The sequence below is a fragment of the Falco naumanni genome, chromosome 6 (assembly GCF_017639655.2).
Source record: "Falco naumanni isolate bFalNau1 chromosome 6, bFalNau1.pat, whole genome shotgun sequence".
NCBI classification, from domain to species: Eukaryota; Metazoa; Chordata; class Aves; order Falconiformes; family Falconidae; genus Falco; species Falco naumanni.
Window position 1 is genome coordinate 19,483,038 of NC_054059.1, and position 23,883 is coordinate 19,506,920.

At 34.5% G+C, this 23,883-nt stretch overlaps 1 protein-coding gene across 2 annotated transcripts in view; it reads left to right on the top strand.

Annotated features, from left to right (window-relative positions):
• The window catches only part of ANGPT2 (angiopoietin 2), a 46,530-nt gene extending 22,776 nt beyond the window's left edge, over positions 1–23,754 (top strand). For both annotated transcript variants that reach the window (XM_040598269.1, XM_040598270.1), the window contains 7 exons: positions 2,161–2,282; positions 3,888–4,120; positions 6,378–6,505; positions 14,605–14,706; positions 15,213–15,379; positions 18,349–18,479; positions 19,865–23,754. In XM_040598269.1, coding sequence (XP_040454203.1) covers positions 2,161–2,282; positions 3,888–4,120; positions 6,378–6,505; positions 14,605–14,706; positions 15,213–15,379; positions 18,349–18,479; positions 19,865–20,025 — 1,044 coding nt within the window. In that variant the 3' untranslated portion in view covers positions 20,026–23,754. The remainder of the gene's footprint in view (positions 1–2,160; positions 2,283–3,887; positions 4,121–6,377; positions 6,506–14,604; positions 14,707–15,212; positions 15,380–18,348; positions 18,480–19,864) is intronic.
• Positions 23,755–23,883: the final 129 nt, after the last annotated feature.

Sequence of the window (23,883 nt, forward strand, 5' to 3'; positions counted from 1 at the left end):
TAAGTAATGAATTTCAACCTAAAAATGCTTCTGCTTCCTAAACATTTGTGACTATACGTTCAACACAGTTTAGTGTTAACATTATTCAGTTCAACAATTAGAAATTAATCATTACAATCAACAGCTCTACCCAGCTTGAGGAAACACTACTATCTGGTAATACATAGTTCCATGTCAAGCCCACTGTTGTCACTTGAAGGATTTCCATTACAGCAGGATTTGAAGTATGTCTAGCAGGGCAATTGTTACATTAATCTTTAAAGATAATGTACTTAAAACTACTATACTATATCCAAGCATCAGTTGGGTACTAGTGTGCTTTTATACAACCCTGGTTGTATATCTCTGTTGATTATTCACATGTCACCACCAGATCTTAGCTAAAAGAGAGTTCCTTCAGACTACCTTTGTTCCATTTACCAGTCTAATTGCTTTTTTACATTTACATTTTCTTTTGTATTTTTTATAACTTATCAAGAAAAATGTGCCTTTTTAATGAATGTTTTCACATATACTGTAAGTGGGATAACAATTAAGTTCCAGTGCAATGCACTGTATTACTGTTATTTAACAGAGGTATAAGCAAACGCATCAGAGGTGAATCGAGAAAAAAGGAATTAGGAAGAGGCTAGAAAAGTATATCCATACAGATGTAAACTTGTCTACCATTGCTATTATTCTCTAAATTATTTCAAACAAAAAAATTAATGTGTTTACCTTTTATTACTGCTTGAATTAAAAAGCGTTAACTACAAGTCATTCTGTGAAAACAGAATGCAGATTTTAGTATGTTATAAGGGCAAGCCCAATCAATGTAGAATGGTATGTATTTGTAGTTTTGTGCTGACTTGGTAGGAAAATTCAGATATATAATTGCCAAAACAAATAATGAACATAGCATGCAGCACATAACATTTTATATAATGTAAATAGCATGCAAACCCTAAAATCTTTGGTAAACGTTTTACTAGCTGTAGAATTCATCCAATGAATTAAATTACATTTTTTAATCTAAACCAAGCCTTTGTGAACTCTTTAATAAAGTGATGGTTCATAGCTCACAGATGTACTGAATTCAGCTCTCTGACTGCATTATTCAGGAGCCCAGTATTTTGCACATGCTGAGAAAATGTATTTATTCATTCACAGTAATGTCTTTATGGAAATTATTCAATTATTTTCCGCTTAAAGGAAAATCATCACTGTAACTTTCTTTCTCTGCTTGAAATTACTGGTGACTGGGTTAAGGGCTTAATTAACAACATAAGGAAATTAACCAAACAATTGCTCTCTCAAGGACACTTACTTTTGGCAATAGTTTTCAATTACACTTAAGTGTGAAATCATGTCCTGAATGACTGTTTAACGTGAAGGACATGAGTAATCAATTCTTCCTGCCAAGAAAAGCCAAATTCTGTTGAATTAAAAAAACCTGTTCTAAAACAATGAGAAAATATTTCTAGAAAACATGCCTCAAAGTAATGTAATCCGATACAAACAAAAAAAAATATCTTTCATGCTTCCTAATACCTGCATTTCTTCATTTAAGGATGCAAATAAATTTAGACTGTAAAGAGTACATATAGAAGAGGTAACATTAAAATGTAAGGAATGAATCAATAAAAGTGTGGTTCACATGATAAACGCTTTAAAATACAATTTGGGATTAAGGAAAATAGCTAAAACAGAACTATCTAATAATTCCAGGACTGGGCCAAAGACAGAACTATCTAATAATTCCAGGACTGGGCCAAGATTTCAACCACTGAGAGATATGGTTGTTTCTACACCAGACTGAGAAAACAACTCAAATTATTCTTTGAATAACCACCATAAGATTTCCAGTAATGAAATAAGAATGTCGTAACAGAGGGGAATGTATGACAGAAAAACTGAAGTACACAGTAACTCTCAGGCATTGATCAGAAAGATAACATACTACTGAAATTTTCCCAATGGTGTATGGTGGTGCAACAACAGTCATTACAACTCTGTGTATTCTTCTCCATTCTAACTCTATGAGCATTTGTGCCCAAATTAAGCAAAGATATTTTCTTCATTATAGGCTTGAGTAGAGATTTGCATGATGTCATAACATAAATTACAATCTATTTAAAAGAAGTATCACAATTTTAAAATATTTTTATCAATTTTATTTAGGTATTAAACCAGACAACCAGACTTGAACTTCAGCTTTTGGAACACTCTCTTTCAACAAACAAACTAGAAAGACAGATTTCAGATCAGACCAATGAGATAACTAAATTACAAGAAAAAAACAGGTAAGTTTGCCAATCAACCTGATAAAATGCTATTCCCTGAAGGAGTCTTCTAAAGGTTTTAGAAACAAATGTACTCGAGTAGGAAAAAAAGGCCTTGTACAGAAGCTCCGCACACCCAGCTGTGCTCATTACGAAGGTCATGTATTATTTAAGGCCTAGAATCATGCAGGCTTATTCTTCTTGTGTTCTATTCATATACATTCTTCGCTACTGAAAGTTCTCCTTTATATGATGAACTTCAGTTTAAACCTGAAATACTTCAATTGTAGCCCATTTATAGTCTTCTTCAGGTTTATCCAGATGAAGTTACGGATTATGTAATCTGACTCAAACTAATCCAGTGCGACCACATCTGTAAAACTTTTATTTCCATGTAGTACATAGCTATCCTAATACATAATCAGGTCATTGCCACAGTTTTTTCTGGTGAGAAAAGTCAAATCTACTCAATACTCAATGTTCCTTACTAGTCAATCTTTTGAAATTCAGAACAACATTCAGCTATTACTCCTGTCCGTTTCTGTACTCAGCTGTTGTCCAAAGGCTCATACCTTTTTTTCAGCTAGTTTCATTTTTGTATCACAGGGGTCTTATTTTACTTCTGGCAATAAATAATTTACAGAGAAATCTAAAAGCAACAATAACAGTAAGTTTTCTCCTTCAAAGCCGTGTTTTCCAATGAGAACCATATGTGCAAAGTGCTTTTTATTTTGAAAGAATTATCTTAAACCCAGGAGACATGTTTTGACATTTTTGTTCACTACTCTACTACGTTTATACATGCTCCCTAAAGGTTTTATCTGCCAGCTTAATAAGAACAAGCATCCTTATCAAAAAGCAAATACTGAATTTTAAAATACCACTATTTTTTGTGTTGAACTCAGCAAACATTAGACTACCCTTGTAAAACCAACATAAATACAAAGCATTGTTTCTTCACCTACCAAAAGACAATCTGAAATCGAGCTAATCTGCTTGAAACTTAATTATAAAGTTCAAGATTTTTTTTCAATAACAGCAGTGGATTTGAGGTGAACTTCTCCCTTCTGGCCATGCACCTTTTAATCAGCTTTCTCAGAGTCTGCATCAGAATAATTACCAATGAAACAGTGTTCCAGGCAGCCACCTACTTACTCCAGCTCCAGAACTGGAGATGGGTAACACATCTTCAAGGAACTATTTGCATGTTTCCCTGTCTTACGGCCATAACATTTATTTAAGTGTGTATTTTACTATAATTACAAGACATTTGAAAAGTTCATAGGCTCATCTTTAAATAAGTTTCATTTTTTAATAGGATAAAACCATGAAATCTTCCACGATATGTTTCCTTTCATAATGCTGAATTTTAAACCACCCAACTGTTATGCTTTAAAAGCCTGCAATACAGACTATAGTAGATAAAGTTAATTAATGTATTAATAACATAAATTAAAGCATATGTATCAAACTAAACTCATATTTTGTTTAGCTTTCTACTGCATGCACGGCATCAGAGAATGCAGTTGAGTACTTATGAAGAAAGAAACTTCTGTAACAGTCATGACTGTCTTTACATCAGCTCAAAATTGTTTATGGGGAGCCTAATGGTAATCTTTTATTTAGTTTTCTAGAGAAAAGAGTTCTTGAGATGGAAGACAAGCACACACTTCAGCTGAAGTCAATAAAAGATGAAAAAGATCAGCTTCAAGTCCTGGTAGCCAGACAGAATTCTATAATAGAAGAACTAGAAAAACAGTTAGTTACAGCTACAGTAAACAACTCAGTTCTGCAAAAACAGCAACATGATCTGATGGAGACTGTTCATAACTTGCTTACTATGATATCTACACCAAACTGTAAGTAAAAGCAGACGTGCTTATATCATTTAAGTGACATTCCCTAACTTGTGTACATTATTACCTATAAAGTCTTAGAACCAGTTTCGCCACACTTCTCTTTTCCAAAACTGTATAAATACATTTTTTTTGCCTTGAATCCTGCATACGAGTTAATTAACCTGGTTTTCAGAGGTGGGGGAGAACAACCACAACATTTATGTCATTTCTTTTCCACATTTTATTCATATTCTGTGGTTTGTATTGGCTTGCCTGCCCACTTGTCCAGTGGTTCAACAAAACACAGAGATGCCAAGTATCATTCGTCTCACATGGCATTCAGTCATCTGGCAATACACATTCCCTTGACCATACGTCTAGGTTAGACTGCATGATGTAGGCCTGTAGCTTTTCTTCCTGGCTTGCAGAGGTTGCTTCTGCTGCCTCTTAATTGCTCTATGCACACAGAGTTGATCAAAGAAAGGACAAATCATAGTGGCTATTAAAGGCAAAGGAATCAGTACCAGCCCAGTTTTCAGCAGCCCTAAACAACAGAAAGCACCAGCGTAGGGCAGCAGGTAGTCCCCAAAGTCCTCCAGTCTTTCACTGAAGCTTCCCTGTTCATCTTAAATATCCTTCAACCTAGCAAATTTTATAGGCAGTAATCTCACCCCTAAATGCCTGACAGCCCTGCAACAAATCATAGCCACGGAGCATAGCTTCCACATTTATGCAGATTCACATGCTCCATAAAAAAATCCACACAAACCATAAACTGAAAGTTATGGCTAAACAGGATTTCAACAAATGAACAAATTCCTTATCTTGAATTTCATGTCTGATACAGAACTCTGACGAAGTAAGAAGGTATGGCTGTTCTTTATAAAAGAGTAAAGAATCTGCCATGTTTGCCTATAAAATTCTCAGGGCTGGAAATGCACAAGCATATGGAACATCTAATAAAGGTTTTAAAATTAAATACTAGGAGAATTTAAAAATAGCTGTCATTACAACTGAAAAGACAGTATAGACGGACTATGCTACATCACTATAATGTGTGGGATCACAGAAAAGGAAAAGGGTGTTTGGAAGTCCTCGCTTTCAGGAGTGTCCTAAATAATACAATGTAGGTTTTTCTAAACAAAGCAAATCCCAAGTTTTTTGTCTTAGTAACTGACACTACCTCCTTAAATACCATTACCAAGGCTGTACATGTTCCTGCTGATGTTATCTGCTATGCTAGTGCACAAATAAGTAAACAAGTCAAAGTAATGTTGGCTACAACACTGTTAAACCCAGAGTGGAAAAAATAATGAGTGTTTGCCAAAAAGACAAAATTAGCAGGGAAAGCTTCTAAGACAGTATACAAACAATAGAGTGTGGAAAAGCAATTAAAACACTGAATGTGTTATTTTTATATTTAAGGCAAAGCACGTAAACAGGTAAATCATGAATAAGCAAGCTAAAAAGAACATAATAAGCAACTGTAATATAAGCATGTATTTATATGGCACCTAGAACTTTGTACTAACTGGCTGTGCTTATTAGATTAAATTAAAAGGGAAAATACACAGAACCAACCCCAAAAGGGTCAAATATGAAATATCAGTCAGCAGGCAAAATGCCAGGAAATTCCAATCTCCATAGTTAATAAAGAACTGAACAAAAAGATGAGCCTCAGATTGTTCTGTAAAATAAGAAGGCTTAGCCATATTAAAATACACTTTTTACACAAATGAATTCCAGAAGGGATATATCCTTAGTGGGTCGGGCTGAGATACCAGGCTTCAGGCTGATATATACAAAACTGTTCCTGCTCAACACAGGGGAAAAAAAACTAGCCAGAACTTTGTAAGAGTAGTTATTCCAGTCAGCTGTATTGTAAAAGATTCCATAACTCTGGCAAAAGGTCATTATTAATATAATCAGTAGCTAGTTAGATGTTTGTAGTAGTAGTTAATGCATGCAGAGGTTGTGATGCACACGTAGGAGCATACCAAAGGCCATGAAATGAATGAAAGCAGAAACTGTTCAACTGGATGAGGTGCTATAGCCTAAGTTTTCTTATTCAACATATTAATAAGTGTCAGCACTTTTCAACCTGTCAAGCAACCACAGTTGTATCAGAATAATGTCTCTAAATAATATAAAGTAACAACACACATAATTAATACCTTGATCTGTCATTTTTTTCAGACCCAGGCATATTTTTCAGAACCGCAAAGCTTTAAGCTGATTACACTATTAATGCCTTCAATTTCTGTTATATTTTTAACAGCTAAGAACAACTTCATAGCTAAGGAGGAGCAAATCAGCTTCAAAGACTGTGCTGAAGCTTTCAAATCTGGACTGACGACGAGTGGAATCTATACTTTAACAGTTCCCAACACTGTACAAGAAAAGAAGGTAGGATAGCTATAAAGTGCTACCTAGGCATAGTGTGTGTTAAACAGTTATTTGATCTGGTAAATAGGCTATTTTAAAAGCTAGTTAATAGTGAAGTTTATTACTTACCATGTTTTTTTATAAGCATTTCATCACTTACAGACCTGAGTATCTCACAAGAAGAAGAAAGTCCTAAAGGTGAAATCTTGACTCAGTTGAAATGAATGAGCATTTATTGTTCATTTCAGCATGCCAGAATTTCATTCTTTATTTCCACATAATTAACTCAATTAAAGCAATATAGTACTGCAATTTCTTTATAAAATCTCGTAACTCCAACACAGTTGCTCTGCATGATCAGCAGTCTCCTGTCTCCTCTTAAGTTCATAGTTCCTCCATATGCCCAAGTCCCTTCAGGTGGTGCAAGGATGTATAATCAGGGCCATAGAAGAGTACTCATGGATGTGTACTCATGTAAGCAGTCTTCTAGTGCTGGACTCATGTATGGGTTCCAGTGCTTTGTTACACAGAATTTTAAGGGCATTTATGTAACAATTAGATTAGCACTTACATCAGCACAGCTGACACTGGGTAACAGAGGACTTTCCTGGAAAATACTGCCCAGATTTAAATAAAAGTTGAGAGTTTGCAGTGGTTTCACTAGATCAGTTTAAATTCTTTATGGATATCTTTTTCCCCTGTGTGTCCAACTGAAATGAACTTCAATGTCAATTTAAATTACCGTAATACACCATACCTCAATAGAAGAGACCTTGAGCTAAAAATGGCACTCAGTGGATGAAACACAATGCCTGATGGAGATGCTCCATCTACTGAAGTAAATAAAATGATAAAGCTTCAGATATTGTAATTCAGTTGAAACGATCAATAGACTCTGAAAGGGAGAAAAGTCCCAGGTGGATTGTGAGGATAAAGAATAAAAAATTCCAGTGAGCATTCTGAGGAGAGGGGCTCAAATGACGAACGTTTGTTTCCAAATTTTCAGACACAGCAGTCTGAGGCAGCTAAGGGACATTTGAATATAAATAAAAATGCTGAATATATTTCTTAGACAAACACTAAATAATTTTCTAATCTTATAAATATAAGTACAAATTCTATAATTTCATATTGTGGACATTTCCTTACAATAAGGAAGTATTTTATGGAATTCCTAAAGCTCTACTAATAATATCAGAAATACTTGGGGAAAAAAAAAACCTAACAGAAAATGTACAAAAACAGAGGAAAATGAGGGCACATGTGGAAAAGCAACGAGTAAAACTCTGCCAGAGAAAGCATTTTTTTTCCCCAAAGTTTTGGTAGAAAAGATTTAGAAGTTAAGTTCACGAGTGACTAGTCTTTGAAATGCTAGAACTTCATCTAGCCCAAGGCAGACTTTGTGATCTTTACACTTAAAAAGCTCTCAACTAAAGGAAATATCCAATTTGTTTGGGTAAAACCTATAAAATACAACACATCAAACCTGCAATTTTTGCAGAGATCATCTAGTGAAATTTTATCTGTGGTCTGCTTGTCTTGGAGAGTAAAAAGATAAAAAAGGAAGAAAAAGGCTGTTTTTCCTTTGAAATAGTCTAGTCTATAGTCAATACATCTGTTTCACAGGAAAATTAGTTACATAAGGTACAATAAAGTGTTTTATTACACATGAAGCAGAAGAGTGTTTAAATAGCATAGATATCTGCAATCACAATTTTTAATGCTAAAGAAGATGCAAGCTACTGCATCACTAAAGTCATAGACTGCATCAGTCTTTGTTAGATATCTCAGGAAGGGTTACATTCCTTAAATCTCTTAGTATTACTTGTCTCGAGTTTTACCTTTGGTTATAATTTTACTATCAAATATACAGAGCATGCATATTTCCTAAAAGCAAACACAAGTCCATGCCATATTACAGAATGAAAATTTCTGTCATAAGCTTTTAACACTGCATTTTGAAAGCTACAAATGTTTAGGCAATTTATATGATCTGAAGAGCCAGAGTAATGCACATTTCTACAAAATTAAAACCCACTAAAATATTTTGTCTTTGAAATAAAAGTACAATCACAAATTTCCTAGACTATAAGATATTAAATGCTTTAGGTCTGAACATGGAGGCTTAAAACACTTGACAAAAATACCCATTGTGGTAATTGACTAGGTTAAAAAAAGTAGTTAAAATGTAATAATACAATTAAATTAGTAATGAATATAATAATATTATATTTTAATCTTAATCTGCCCACTTCAGATGGAGTGAAAAAGACACTGAAAGAGACAACCAAAGTTTTACTTACTATATGACATGAAGAATAAGAGACTAAAAAATTTTATTCTGATGCGTATTTTCTTTATATAAATACAAATGCAGAAGAAGAGTTGTCAAGGGAAGTGAACGTTTAGGGATAATCAACACGTTACACCATTTTCAACTGTTTATGATGTGGATGGCCACTCAGACCAGGAAACAGAATGACCTTTTTTATTTGCCAAAAGTGCTGCACTGCTGTTTATGTTTTCATCTTTTCCTCTTGTAACACCTTCTGACCTCCCAACAGGCTTATAAACAACTTCTGTGTAATCTGTAACTGATCCCACTTTACTAATTTGTCTCCCGTTATAATCCAAAACTACAGAACTGCATACAAGAGCTGAGAGGAAAACAATTATTTCATTCCATTAATATTTTCAAGCTTTCAAGCTTTCCTGTTCTGCACCAGGACAAAAGCTAAGTTCTTTTAAAAACACGGAGGAAAAACAGCAGAAGTCTGCTGACACAAGGAAAAATGGGAGAGGCAAGGTCATGGAAAGCTAGTAGCTTCATGTTCACAGCAGTCACCTGAACCAGTTAACCTCCTGGTCTTAACCAGGCAGAATAGTTGAGTCTGGATGACCCTTATGTATTAGCTCAATGGTTTACCACACCTATTGAAGCAGTGGCTAAGATGTTCCCCATTTTGACTTCTGTTGAGCTGAATTTTCATCCTAGAACTGACATATATTCCAAGCCAAGGCTTTTTTAACCAAAACTTCCTAGGAGAAGGTGATTTGGGCAAATATGAATTTACCAACAAACTGGTTTTGCGTAACTCCTAAAAAATGATCATCCAGACAACTAACTAGCCTTTTCAAAAGGAGCCCATGCCATGGACCTTACATCTGAAATACACATACACAAATTGTTTCCAACCACAAGCATAAAAAAAGACATATGTGTAGCTTATCTGATACAGTAAGAGGTCAGATGGGATTGTTTTTTCATAATTTTAGAAGTGTCATCATCCATCTTTTTCACAGGGAACTGTTACTAAGTTAAATTACATTATAAACTATGCATGCAGTTATTTTTTCCAGAACAAGGAAACTGAGACTGCAGCTCTTACCTAGTCACATCTCTAGGAGTTAGAGAAAGCAGAATACAACATCATTGAGCATCATGACTCAAAAGTGTTCAGATAACAGCCAAAAGTGATGCAAAGGGACACTGCGCAGATGTGGCAACCACACTTGCTTTATAAGCATAAAAACTCTAGTGGATCTTCATCCTGATGACCCCGCCAGAGCCTTACCTCAGAAAGTAGGTCTGAAAACACACCCAAAATCTCCTAATGTACAATTAAAAACGAAGAAAACCTACTTTCTCTGAAAGTCAGCTTCCTAGACAGTGAAGGCATCCAGTTGACTTCTCACAGTTTACATGCTTATCATCTTTGGAAAGGGGACTACTTCTGGTTACACATATATTACAGCATTTTCAAAAATACAGCACTGCTCTTTAGCTGAAGGTGAAAAGCACAAACAGCTGATCTTACCTCTCCCAGCGCTACAGCTGCTAGAACTTTTAAGTACTGAAGCAGTTCATAAGATAAATCAAATATTCCCCCTGCCAATTTGTTGTAATTTGAGAGGCTAAACTCTTTATTCTTTTTGGCATCTGCTTGAAGACTCCTGCTGCCTGCCTAATCTTGGTATCTGTTTTCACTAGTTTTACGAAAGGTTACATTTCTTCCTTTTGAATATAAAACCTAGGCTAGGCTGAAAGGTCAGAAGAGTTCTCTTCTAGTAACGAGTGTTAGAGAAAGCCTCATACACATATCATTTTACTGGAGAATGAAGATTTTTTTTAAAAAATAAGTTATAATCCAAATAAATGCTTCCTTTCCCTTCATCTTTCACATACATCATGAAGAAATTGTTCCCTCTGCAGACTGATACAGCAATTTATTGTGTTTACTTTAAACTAGGCAAAACCTTTCCTCAGTCTTCCTTTTACTGGATAGCCTATCTCCATCCTTAAAATTACTTATGAATATACATCATTCACTTAGGTATTCATAGTAAAAAGTAATAAAAATAGATCCAACTTATTTCATTAATTTTCTTTCTGCAATCTTTACTACCATTTCTCTTCATTGGCTTCATTTTTTTGCCAAACAAGTGTGTATGTAAATTTGAAGTTCCAAGTTTTACAGTGAGTATTTTCATCTTTAGTCAGGGATTTGATTTCTAGGGATATGATCAGGAAAACAAAGCAATCGTTTTGTAAGCAAAGCCGCCTATGTGAGGGCTTGAAAGACAGGGCTCTGGGTTGCCAGTCAAGGCTGAAAGCAAAACATTTCCCTGTATGATGCTTACTTAATAGATGGTACAAAGAATTTTCACTTTATAGCTAGTTCAAGGGAGCAAGTGTGCAACCATGTTATACAGCAGTTAAGAAACCACAAACTGAAATCTAAAACGGCAATCATCTTCTCAGCTTTTAATAGTTACTGTAACACTAGAAGGAGGTGATGTAACCAGTACATTCCCTTTGCCTGTGTGACACTTCCTACTCAAGAAAGAAAAGGATTTTCCCTTTATTCAAGGCCATAAAACTGGCATCTTTTAGAAGCACTTACAGATGACTGACATGAGATTTTTTGGTATGGAAAAATTATGACCCTAAATTTACATAAAGTTAATAAAATTGTTACTGGTAAGAAAAATCTACATGCAATTTTTATGGACTTACTTCTTTAATTTTTCATTATGTGTTTCAGTTCTGCTGAAATTGCTTCTGGCTTTTGGAAGAAATTTGAACTATACCAGTATTTATCCTGAAGAGTCTAACAGTGTCTATAAAGCTAGTTGTCTTAATGGATACTGTCTGTAACAGGAATATTTTATGTAAAACATTCAGTCATTACTGTTTGAGAATATTTTAATCTCACTAGAACTGAATGAAGTGTTATTTTAAGGCATTTGTGTCTTCAGAGTACTAATTCCAGGTGAATAGAAGTTTAGGTGGCAGGCATCAAGGAAATTGCATGTAGCATTCAAAAACATCAGTTGACATTTACAATAGCAGTATCAGACTGGACCAATGGCCCATGTAAATTCATACCCAGCCTCCTTCTGTAAGTAGTTAAAAACTACATGTTTCAGGGAAGGGTGAAAGAGTTCTGTTCTCAGTCTGGCTGCTTATACTGTCCTTTCAGTGGGGTGAAACTACAGAGTCAACAACCTTCTCTACAACCAATGATTTTTTGACTGCTGTTAAATCAGCATTTTGAGTCATATCGAAACTCAATAAAAGTATCTGTGTCTGCTTTAGCTGATGCCCAGTGTCCCTCTTCATAGCCTCCTGTGGAAATAAGTTTTCACACAGGCATTACATGTTACGTGAGTTAGCTTTCTAAAAGAGATTTATCATATTTTATAATACCTTATCTTCAGGCTTTCCTTTTCAAGGCAATTTTAATTTTTACTAGATTTAATTTATATAATATTACTGAATTTTTACAGTCATTAAATACCCAGGCTAGTAAAAACAAACAAAAAACAGGCTTTGAGATACAAGGAATTGCATACATCAGTACAAATTAAAGTTGCTGCTTTCAGTTAAATTCCATTCATGTTGACATACTTTAACAAGTAATCCCTAATCCAACTGTTTTCCCTTATTTCTCTTATCTTTCCTAAAAATCTCCAGTTTTCCTAAAAATCCAGCATCTCGTGAACCTCAGATGTTGAGCAAAGAGTCTAGATAGAAACTTAAAATACAGTATCTGCTTTGGATTTCCAATGTGTTACAGCCTATTGAAACACTACTATTTGCAGCTCTAAAGGCTTTTGTTCCCTTGAGGTCTGATGCCTTTGAACACTATGTATGCTACTGCTTGCACTGTAAATACTCTTTGCTTTATATAAACGTGTGTGTATAACATACATGTAATACATAATACCCTAAAAGAGCCAGCTATATTGACAACTTGGTAAGGAACACACTTTACTTCCTAAGATGACAGACAAAACACTGCCACAAGACAGAAGGAAACTCTGGCTTCTCTGAAGTAATGCTTTTTCAGTGAATTTCCAGGATGTTTAACAGTTCAAAGAACTCAAATCTGCTAACTGCTAACACTGATTAGACAGCCTCCCATAGAAGAGGATGAAACAGATACACAGCTTCAGTGTCATTCAGTCATGATTTGGGGCATTTATAGGCACACCGTGACAAGCAGCAGTAATAAGTTAGGTGAGAAGGAAGACCACTGAGAGACTTTTTTAAACAAAGAAGGAAACATGCAGATTCATAATGAAATGCTCGGGTCTAGCTGGTGGGATTTTTATTTCTTTTTAATTAATATCCTATCAAAGTGTAAGAAGCCAAATCTTGGCTCCACTACTATAAATGGGAAGGTGCAACTTCACTTAATTGATGAAAGCTCTCGAATATAGACTAGAAATGAAGTAGTTTAGTACTGAAACTATAATTTCAAAAGTTTTCAAAGATGTGAAACAATTATGAAGAAGACTCACGAGTTTCAGTATCTTGGCAGAAAGTGGCAAATAAAAATACTAAACTTCCAAATGAGACTGCCTAGAGCACTAACTGTGAACTCTCCTAACAGAAATACTTGTACAAGAAATTTAAGATTTTCCTTAAATACTGGTAATAACATGTGATTTAAATAGATACTGATTTCAGTTTGACTTTCATTATGCTGTTCTACACCAGCTTAACTCCACTGACTTCACACATCTACTTTTAAGTTCTGCTAGTTTCAGAAAACCAGAATTAGATGCAACAATTTAAAATTCTTTCTCAAGAGAAATGGTCCTAAATATTCATATATTCACCAGATTTTCTTGTTAATGTATCCCCTATTTCTCCCAAACATGAATCCAAAATTACCTCTAAATTTTCAAAAGATTTTTTTGCATCAGTATCTCCCCAGTATATTAGCACCTTCAGTAATACCTTTTGTCTCTGACACTGCAGTGCACATGCGCCAGAATTCTGTGTAACTCAGTCACTTTCTATTTTAATCTAGAAGGTGACTGACTGAACAAGTCACCTATAAACTTGAATTTTACTGTGCATTTATTGGCATTCTAAAACAGTTCAGTGAACTGCCTGTTAAGTGTCAATCCTTTCAAATGTTAAGCAATAACATGGTAAAATTAAAGATGGTGTGTGAATATTTGGAAATGTCTTATAGTTCTTAATTTTTTGTTCTAGAATGTAAGAGATTTATTCATTGTGGTCTGTATAATAACATGGCTTCAAGATTTAACTTTCAGATAATAATTTTTCTACACTTAGATTTAGTTTTGGGGTCAGACCATCTGCAAAGACATTGAACAATGACAGTGGAAATAAAAACGTTTCACTTTGCTCACTGCCTGAATTTAACAGTATGTATACTCTGACAAGCCATGGGCAATTTGAATTAATCTCTAACAAAAAAGATGGAGAAGTGAAAACATCTTTAAGGAGAAATTTGTCATCAGGAAAGTCACGAAAATATCAGTGCAAGAGGGAAATACAGAATCACAAGCTACAATGATTTCTTTTTTCTTCCTTTAATACCAGCAATCAGCTGTTTTTAAGGCATCATTTGTATTCTGTTAAGCATGATATATACTGAGGAATCACATTTATGTGTGGACAGTCACAGCTGCTTTGTATGAAAGCTATGAAAAAAGCGTTTTTAGGTTAATACACATTTTGCATTCGTACACTTTAAAACTTGCCACTATGTAGAACTATGCAGAATACACGATTTGTCTTTTTTTTTTTTTTTGCATGACTATATGCACTTACACTGTTAACATGCTTACTCTGGTAGGCCTACTGTGACATGGAAACTGGTGGGGGAGGTTGGACAGTCATTCAGAGACGTGAAGATGGCAGTGTGGACTTTCACCGGACATGGAAAGAATACAAGATGGTAAACAATGTCTTTTGAAGTCTTATTATTAGTCATTATTGTCTGAAATCTAATATAGTAAAGTAACATTAATATCATCCTTAGAATGTAAGCAGGTTTTAAAAGTTGGCTTTGTCCTTAGATGTTCATTTAGAAAGCGTCATAGTAGTATAATTGTTTGCCTAAGCAGACTTGCAAAGTGTGATGTTTGCTTTTAAAGAGAAGCTTCATATCTCTTTAATCAACTGTTCTGTGATACGTCCACATTTTTTCAGTTATTTATATTTGTGTTTCTAGTGGCAACAGTAGAAGCTGCTCCAAATCTACTAAGTAATGTTGATTCACATTTCAGATTCCCGAGTTTGTCTTTGCTGAAATTAACTTCTTGAAATATCACAGATCAATAACCCTAACAGACACAGTAAAATTTTAGCTGAGAGACTGAAAACTTTTAAACTTAAAAACTGATAAAGTGATCACTTCAAAAAACAAAGCAAAGCTATTTAAATAAACAACTTGAATTACAGGGATTTGGTGATCCTGCTGGGGAGTACTGGCTGGGAAATGAGTTCGTTTCTCAACTGACTAATCAGAAGCGTTACGTTCTTAAAATACACCTGAAAGACTGGGAAGGAAGTGAGGCATATTCATTGTATGATCACTTCTCTCTAGCAAGTGAAGAACTAAAATACAGGTAAGCAGAAAAATCAGATCTGAATAAAAAAAATCTGATAATAAGCATTCTAGATTGTGTACATGCATGATCTCATTTCATAAAATCATGATGGTTTTTCAGTTCACTCATAACAGTTGCTCCATTTTTCACCTATTGCCTGAAACAATTTTTTTTTGCAATGGAGAAAACGTGTAGTTTACTAGTGCATATGGTGAATGTAACACACAAGATGTGCAAAGATGAAGAGATGGTATAGTATAGGATAGGTGCCAGTACAGCAGCTGGCAGTGCACAGTCTTCAGACAACATCAACCTGTCTGCAGTTGCTACCACATCTTGATTCCATGCAAGAAATAGATTTCTGGAAGGTAGATGACCAAGAAGAATAATACTACAAGGAGATTCCACTTAAGTCAGTGGCTAGTATGAGCTGGTCTGATGTCATGAAGAGCACACTGAGGTAATGCTACCACTTTCTGTGACCCACTGGCTTGTGACCCACTACCTGTGAAAATGAAGTTAAGAGCAGATGTCCAGTCTCACACACTGTCAAACTTGTAAATTTAAACACAAGATTTTAATGAACCTATTACTTACGCTCCCATCATTCTGTAAAATGTAAAGCTTCTCAATTTCTTCTTACATATGTGGTTTAAATAGGAAATAATATATATTTTAAATAAGTACTTTATATATAAATAAATATCATAGTATTATACATTTTAAATAGTATAGTATCACACATTTTGAAATGGTATCAGCCGCGTGAAATATACAGGCAGTTCATACTATATTCTCCAGGCTCTCTGTAAATGCAGTAGATATTGTTGATTATAGAAGAAACTAGAGACTCTGCAGTGTATAGCAGATACTTTCCTACTACATGGCCCATGAAATTTTTATCTAAGAGTCTTAAAGATTCACGGAGCTTCAGGTGACTGGACAGAAAAATTGTCTAAATTTAGATGAATTTTTCCAAGTTTTCTAGCAAGTATTTGTTGTAAACAAGTCAGTCTGACACCTGAGAGAACTGATGCTGTTATTTCAACTCAGGTCTTATATGCAAAGCAATCCAAAACTATCAGCATCTCTCCCATTAGATCTTACTGCCTTAGCAGTATACAGTTGTCTGAACTCCAAAGCAAATATTTTTTCATCTGGAAACAGTTAGAATCTACAGCAGAGAATTTTGTAAGTAATGCTTTAAAATACTTATAAGGCAACCTTTGCAAAACGGCTCATTACCTTTGTTCATTTAAAGTATTAAAAATTAATTACTGAAAACTAAGATGATTGACTGCAAATACATACTTTAATATGCAACCAAACATGGAATGCATCATAAAATGCAGTGGTTTAAATATATTTACATTAATAATTATATTATAAAAAAGAAAAAACCTTGCAAAGTATCAATTAAGAGCGTCTTCCATTGCATTAAAAATGACGATATATTCTTAATGCTGGAAGGATTACGAGTTGGGCCATAAAACTCAAATTTCATAGATTCATAGAAAAATTGAGATAAGAATGGACTTTGAGTCAAAATTCCTGATTTCAAAGGTCTGAGGTCAGACCGGGATGCTCAAGGCTTTATCTGGCTGGGTCTTGATAACCTTCCAAAGGTGGAGACTGTGCAACCTGTTCCACTGCTTACCTGTCCTCATGGTGAAGAAGGTTTTCCTGTTACCCAGTCAGAACAATTTACATCCACTGCCTCACACCAACTGATATACTGAGCCATACTTTAAAAAATTTAATAATAATAATAATAGCAACAACAACAATAACAATAATAATAATCATAATAGACCAAAAGTCTGCTTACATTGAACTTCAAATGATAATTGAAAATCAAACCTAGGCTCACACATTATATTTGGAACCTTTAATACCATTTTTGTTAGAAACTGGCTGACAGAATTTTGAAATCATCTGAAGAAAAGACAGAATATTTAACTTTGTGAAAGAGATTTTTGAGAAAATCTGTAACGAGCAGATCTTTTAAAACCTAAATGAATAAAAATTCATTTATTAATAATATTTTCAAATAGAAGATATAAAATGGGTTAAAATTATCTGTTAAACTACCAAAGACAGCATCTATCATAAGCAGAGGATTATGTGAAAGATGAAGACTGATCTGGGGACAAATTACTTCTCCACAGAGTCAGATCTCTTCCTTAAACAAACAGAACGCTTCTGAGAAGGATGAACTATTTGATACAGAAATGAAATCACCAAAGAGAGACTGTGGGAGCAGAGGGCTCAAGTCCTTCCAATTCAGGGTAACACAGTAATAGCTGTGTAATTGCCTCTCCAGTTTGGTGCCCTGTGCGTCACCCCACTGAGACTGCATCTGCACCTGTGTAAGCCCATCCAAACAACACCAGCCTCGCTGAAAGCTTATCTTGCCAGGAAATTGAAGTACACTTAAATATCTGCGACGATTTAACAAAAATAAATCTATGAGGGTGTGAAAAGGAGAATTAGGAAAGTGGAAAGGGAAATACTGAGCAACTCCTAAAATACCAGATACTAGTAGGTAATTAGTAATCCAGGTCATGCTATTATGTCTTGCAGATGCAAAGTTGTAACACTACCTTGCCATGTTGTGCTAACAACAAAATAGGAATCAAAAAAGTTCTGGTTTAAACTTTTGAACTTGATTAAAAAAATAACTGCACACAATGTACTTACAGTACTAAGAAATGCATGATGTATTTGAAATTTTTTTCTTCTAATATGACATGAACAAAACAGTCATTTCTACAAATGTAGAGGCTATTTATTAGAATATTACGCTAACCATTTCTGCTCATATGAAAACACCATGCTGCAAAACAGCTTACAACAGTACATTGGCCAGAAGAGAACTTAACTGTTTGAACAGGATATTTATTGCAAATGATTCCATTATTATTTTGCAGATCAACTACCACTAACTTCCATGTAATAATTGTTTTTCCATTCCTCACTTTCTACAGGATCTACCTTAAAGGACTTACTGGGACAGCGGGCAAAATAAGTAGTATAAGCCAACCAGGAAATGATTTTAGCACAAAGGATGCAGACAATGACAAATGTATTTGCAAATGTTCACAAATGCTAACAGGAGGTAGGAATGTTTTTTTGTTTCTCCGTCTTCCTATTTTTATTGGCACTGAAATTGTCTAGGAGATAAATTATAATTTTAACTTGGTAAATTTTGACTATTGAAGAAGTCCAAAACTCACAGATAGAAACACTAGTACAGTGACTCCAAATGAAATATTTTAACATTTGACAGAAGTTAGTTAAAGTAAAACATGAGAAGTTAAAACTGGAGGAAAAAAGTCTCTGAAGTTGGGGTACAATAAGCCTGTAATTGTGGATCTAATCAGAGAGAGCAGTCTTCTTCCAAGGAAAGAAATAACATTCAGAGGTCAAAACACTTAACTCCCCCCCCAAAAAACCTCTACCCTTGTAGAGATTCAGTTAGTTAGTGAAATGGCTCCTGATTCTTTAGGCACAAATTCTTTCCCCAACTATTGAGGAGAAGAAAGCCCCCCAAAACTGTTGTATACCATACATGTCACAGAAGGGTATGAGTATTTAATTCCATATTTCTATATTATTATGAAATGGCAAAAATACACCACATATATGAGATAGCTGTAGTTTTCTCATGATTGTTCAGTAGTGGAGTTTTAGGTGGTATTTTTACCTTGAACCACACAAGCCATTCTGTAATTTGTCAGTCTAGAATTCCACATTCTGAAATGTGGGCAACTGCTTTGTAAATTTGACTTCTGTTCCTGTTACCTCTTAAGCAATGGTTTGTTTCCCTATAGCACAAGTTGCAAGACAAACAGCTTCAGTTTATCCAAAAGGATAATTGGATTACTGCCCTGCAAAACAGAACACACACATTATCACCACTGTAACAAAAGTAGAAAAATACTATCTTCTTAATAAAAATAAATTTTCCTTATGACCCACTAACAGGTCAGGACCACAAGGCTACAAAATAAGTTTGGGCTGCTTTTTTTCTCCTTTTCTTTCTTACCAAGTTTCAGCATGGAGGTTTCGAACTGATCTGCACAGAGAACTGAAACAGATAACTGAATTAATACTCTAAGAAGAATTAAGAAAGGAACTCAAAGAACAATAATTTACCAAAGAGCAGATGAAAACCAAAGACAACTCAGTATCATTATAGCTCAAGTCAAGTTCTGCCCTCAGACTGTCAACAATAACATTTTATATCAATAAGTTAAGCTTGATTGAAGACCTTCCCTTCTCAAACTACAATGTATTAAATAAGCTTCAAAAATATGTAGTTAATACATAAATATGTTTCTTTTCTGAGTATGAGGCAAGTATTTTATACCAACACTTCCAAATTATAAGAATGAAAAACTGGGTTTAGATTTCTTTCTCATTTCAGGACAACAAAGTGTGCTCATACACTATTTTGAAAATCACCTCTGCTGATGTTTTTCTTTGTTTTCTGTCTTGCAGGATGGTGGTTTGATGCATGTGGCCCTTCTAACCTCAACGGAATGTATTACCCATTACGACAAAACAACAACAAGTTCAACGGTATCAAGTGGTACTATTGGAAAGGCTCCGGATACTCTCTCAAAGCCACGACTATGATGATTCGACCAGCAGATTTCTAAATGCTTTTGCATTATGTGAATTATGTATTTGTATAGTCTTCAAAGACTTCATTTGCTGAGCATATAAACACACATCTGCAACTTGTCTCATTTTCAAGTCCAGAAAACATACGCTAGTGTTCTGAAGGGGTCAGTTCAGTACAATTCCTGAATTGCAGTAGCCTTGATCAGCTAAAGCTCATATTATTCAACCAGACACAAAGTCTAAAGCATCAACCTGATTGATATAATAGTGATTTGGTGAAATGACTGAATAAAAAGAACATCCAAGAAACTGTCAAGACACATTAAGGACTGTTTTACTGACCATTTATGTTACGTATGTGTTAGTAAATAACTGGAACTGTGAAAAATACCTAAAATAGTTTTAGAAATACGCATTTTGCCTCATCACTGAACATTAAACATTACTCTAATATAAAACACTTAACCAGTAACTATTTATCTCTCTGTGTCATGTTTGCCTTCTGTGTACATAAAAAACTACTGTCCTGTAATTAGCTCAATACTGTAGTTAATGAATATGTTCTTTCCCCTCATAGTGTCCTAAACAAGTTCTTACACTTATTCAGGGATTTTTTTTCCAATAGCCTGTATTACTTTATTTAACAGATGACAAATAGCATTTAAGTACTTTGCATTTATTCCTGGGAAATACCATGTACGAAAATCACCATTTCTTTCAGTTTGTACGTACTGCTGTCACTATCTTTAAGTTACAAAAATCCCTGCAAATTACAATATAGTGTGTATTTCTTTGTATTTTTGTGAAGATTGCACTTTTTTTCTTTCCTTGTTATTTACCTGTAAAATAACTGATCTGTATTTTATAAACTGAGACAACGGCATTATCACCAGGTGTCCGGTTGTCTATGACAATCTGTTATCACCTGGTGCTGTAGTACATCTATAAGTTTTGTAAAAATGACCTAACTGAAAAACATATGCAAGTTCTTTGATACCATTAAATTCATGCTTATGACTTAAGATGCAAATTACTACATGTTAAAAACAGTAAAAAAAGAAATCTGAAATTTATCTAAATTAATTCTGTTGGCTTTTTTCAGTAAGGTTAGGACTTCTCCCTACGTGGGCCCTTAACGTATGCAACAATGTGAGTAAATTACTCTACTAGGTGATGTTTACTTTTTTTTTAAATTTAAGTACTGTATGCTTTAAAATTGTGTACTGTACACTAAAGTTCACATTAAGAAGATATTTCTTCATAAATCACACAAAATAGTTTTGTGGAGATTTTTCCCCAAATTAACTTCAGGTTTTAATTCTCATGCTTAGTCTTTGCCTTGAAGTAATATTTTTGTAAACTTTTAATTTCAGCGGATGACTGAATTAGTTACAAGGCAAGAGCATCTCTCATATCAGAACGAAAACCCCAGACACAATGTTTCTGGAGGCTTACTTAACTAAAGGTATTCCATCTTAAAAACAGTAAAAGATTTTGAGAAAGATGGAAGAAACTCTTCATTTTATACAGACAGTCATTAAAGCTGGTCAGAGTACCCCACCACCACTCTTTTTCACTGAAAATGTGTCAGCATTACTAAAGGGTAGTAGAGACAAGAAACACTTCTTATATTACTTCATGATCTGATGTTAAATAAACCTAACAAATGTAAATTAACAGTCATCATCTGAAGAGCATAAAATAATGTATTTAAAGATTACTATTTAATATTTTATTCTTTCTCCTCAAAAACTTGTAAGGATATACTTATTCCAAACTAAAAAAAGTAGTTCAAAAATTGCTTTCATGAATTTCTAAGAAATGTCTTAAAGAGCAAGTCTAACAGGTGGCCAACAAGCTAGACAAACCAAGAAGCACATGACATACCAAGAGAGGCCTAGAGAGCTGGCTTTTCCTCGGCCTGGAGAAGGGAAGGGGAAGGGGAGACCTTACTGCCGTCTACAACTACCTGACTGAGGACACAGAGAAGATGGAGACAGACCTTCTTGGCGGTGCGCTGCAATGGAACAAGAGGCAGCAAACACAAGTTGGAATTGGGGAAATGCATTTTCTTTTTAATTTATTCATTTATGGCCATGAGGGTGGACTGGAGAATCCCTTGGAGCACAGCACTGAACCAGACAATCTTCAGAGGTCCCTTCTGATCTAAAATATTTTGTGATTCTATGAAATTTAATAGAAATTCTGAGTCTAGATTACTGTATTTAGTGTTTCATTGCATTTAATTAGACAACTAAAGAAAATACCCCCGATATTTGAGATTGTATGCATATCCAACCCAATAGTCTAAAAAAACCCAAAACCAAAACCAAGACAAGCTTCTTAAAAACGATGATTGAATCTGGGACAGTATGAATGCTCAACCTGGCAAAGGAAAATAGTGCTAAGTTTTGGTTGACTTTACCTTTCATTATTTTAGTAAGAAAACACTATATGACAGGAATAGTTACATATTGCATGGTTAGTTTTGATTTGCTGAAAAAAAGTCTTTATGAAGCTGAAGGCCTTTTGATGACTATTCTGGGAAAGTGATCAAAGATAGCGGTGTAGACATTGAATGGATCAATTGTTTAATGACACTTTTTCATTTTTTGGGGAAATGGAGTAACTCATCAACAGGAATGTAGAATTTCAAAGTGAATGTTTTTAAATGACATTTTAAATGAGATTGCATGGCTTAAACTGCAACCATTAAAGTGAAGTGAGAGGACATTTCAGAAGGAATGCCATTACTGGAAAAAGAAGGCTGCAACAACTGCTTTGGACCTGACACAAACAATTAAAATGTAACAGCAAGATAGTCCCTTCTTTTAATTCCCTCCTGTAATCAAATAAACAGTATTTAAAAGTGGAATGCACTTCCATTTTCTCTAAATACACAAGGAAAGGAATATAAACATAATTCATGCTCAAATAATTATTATATCTTTAAAAATATGGTATCTGTTACAGTAAGAAACCAGAATGACTCAGGGAATGATTGGAAAAGTGATGGAAATACCACCTTGGACACTACATTCCTCTGCAAGAGGAGCACATGGCAAAACAAGTGATTTAGGTTCTCAGCATAACCATAACCTCCCTTAATTTTATCTTGTCACCATCTCTCAATCTCATCCTCCTCCTCCATATTTCTGCTTTAGGAATAAAGACTGTAAACGGAATCTACAACCCCAGCAGGAACGACTTTCAAAGAATGTTATGTATGTTGTTACTGATGGTACACTTGGTTATTAAACAAAGTAGTCTAAGAAGAAACAAAATTCAAACCAGCTTAATCTGAAGTACTGTGTTCTTTTTTCGTACAAATACAGAAAAGAGGGGGAAAAAGAGCATGCTGCTTATTTTTTTGCGTTTTTACCATTAATGTATTTGCTATATATAAAAAAATGAGTTCCTCCTTTTAGAAAAAATACTACATTACAATGGATGATTTGGTTCTTTGGGCTTATTTCAGAATAACTACTACAGTTTTCCTACACTTTGAGAACATACAGCATATACTCATGAAATAAAATCTTCACCTTGAACACATAAACTTACATATAGATTTAGAAAGAATGTTAAAATTAACAGTTAATATTATAGTAAAGTTCAAACCCCTTTAAATATTCTTTCCTCAAAGCTTATATGAAACTTTAAGAACCAAGTAGCAGATGATAATATATTTAACTAGCTGCTACAACGTGTAAGAGAAATTGTGAAACCTTTTTTGGCAAAACTATTAAAACTATTATTGACTAGCAACCTGCTGCAGTTCTACTTGTTTTAAAACCAAAATAAAATTACTGTTCAATCAATTACAACACATGCAGTGCAGATACACTAGGGCACAGACACACCATGCCCCTACATACACACTTTCGCACAAA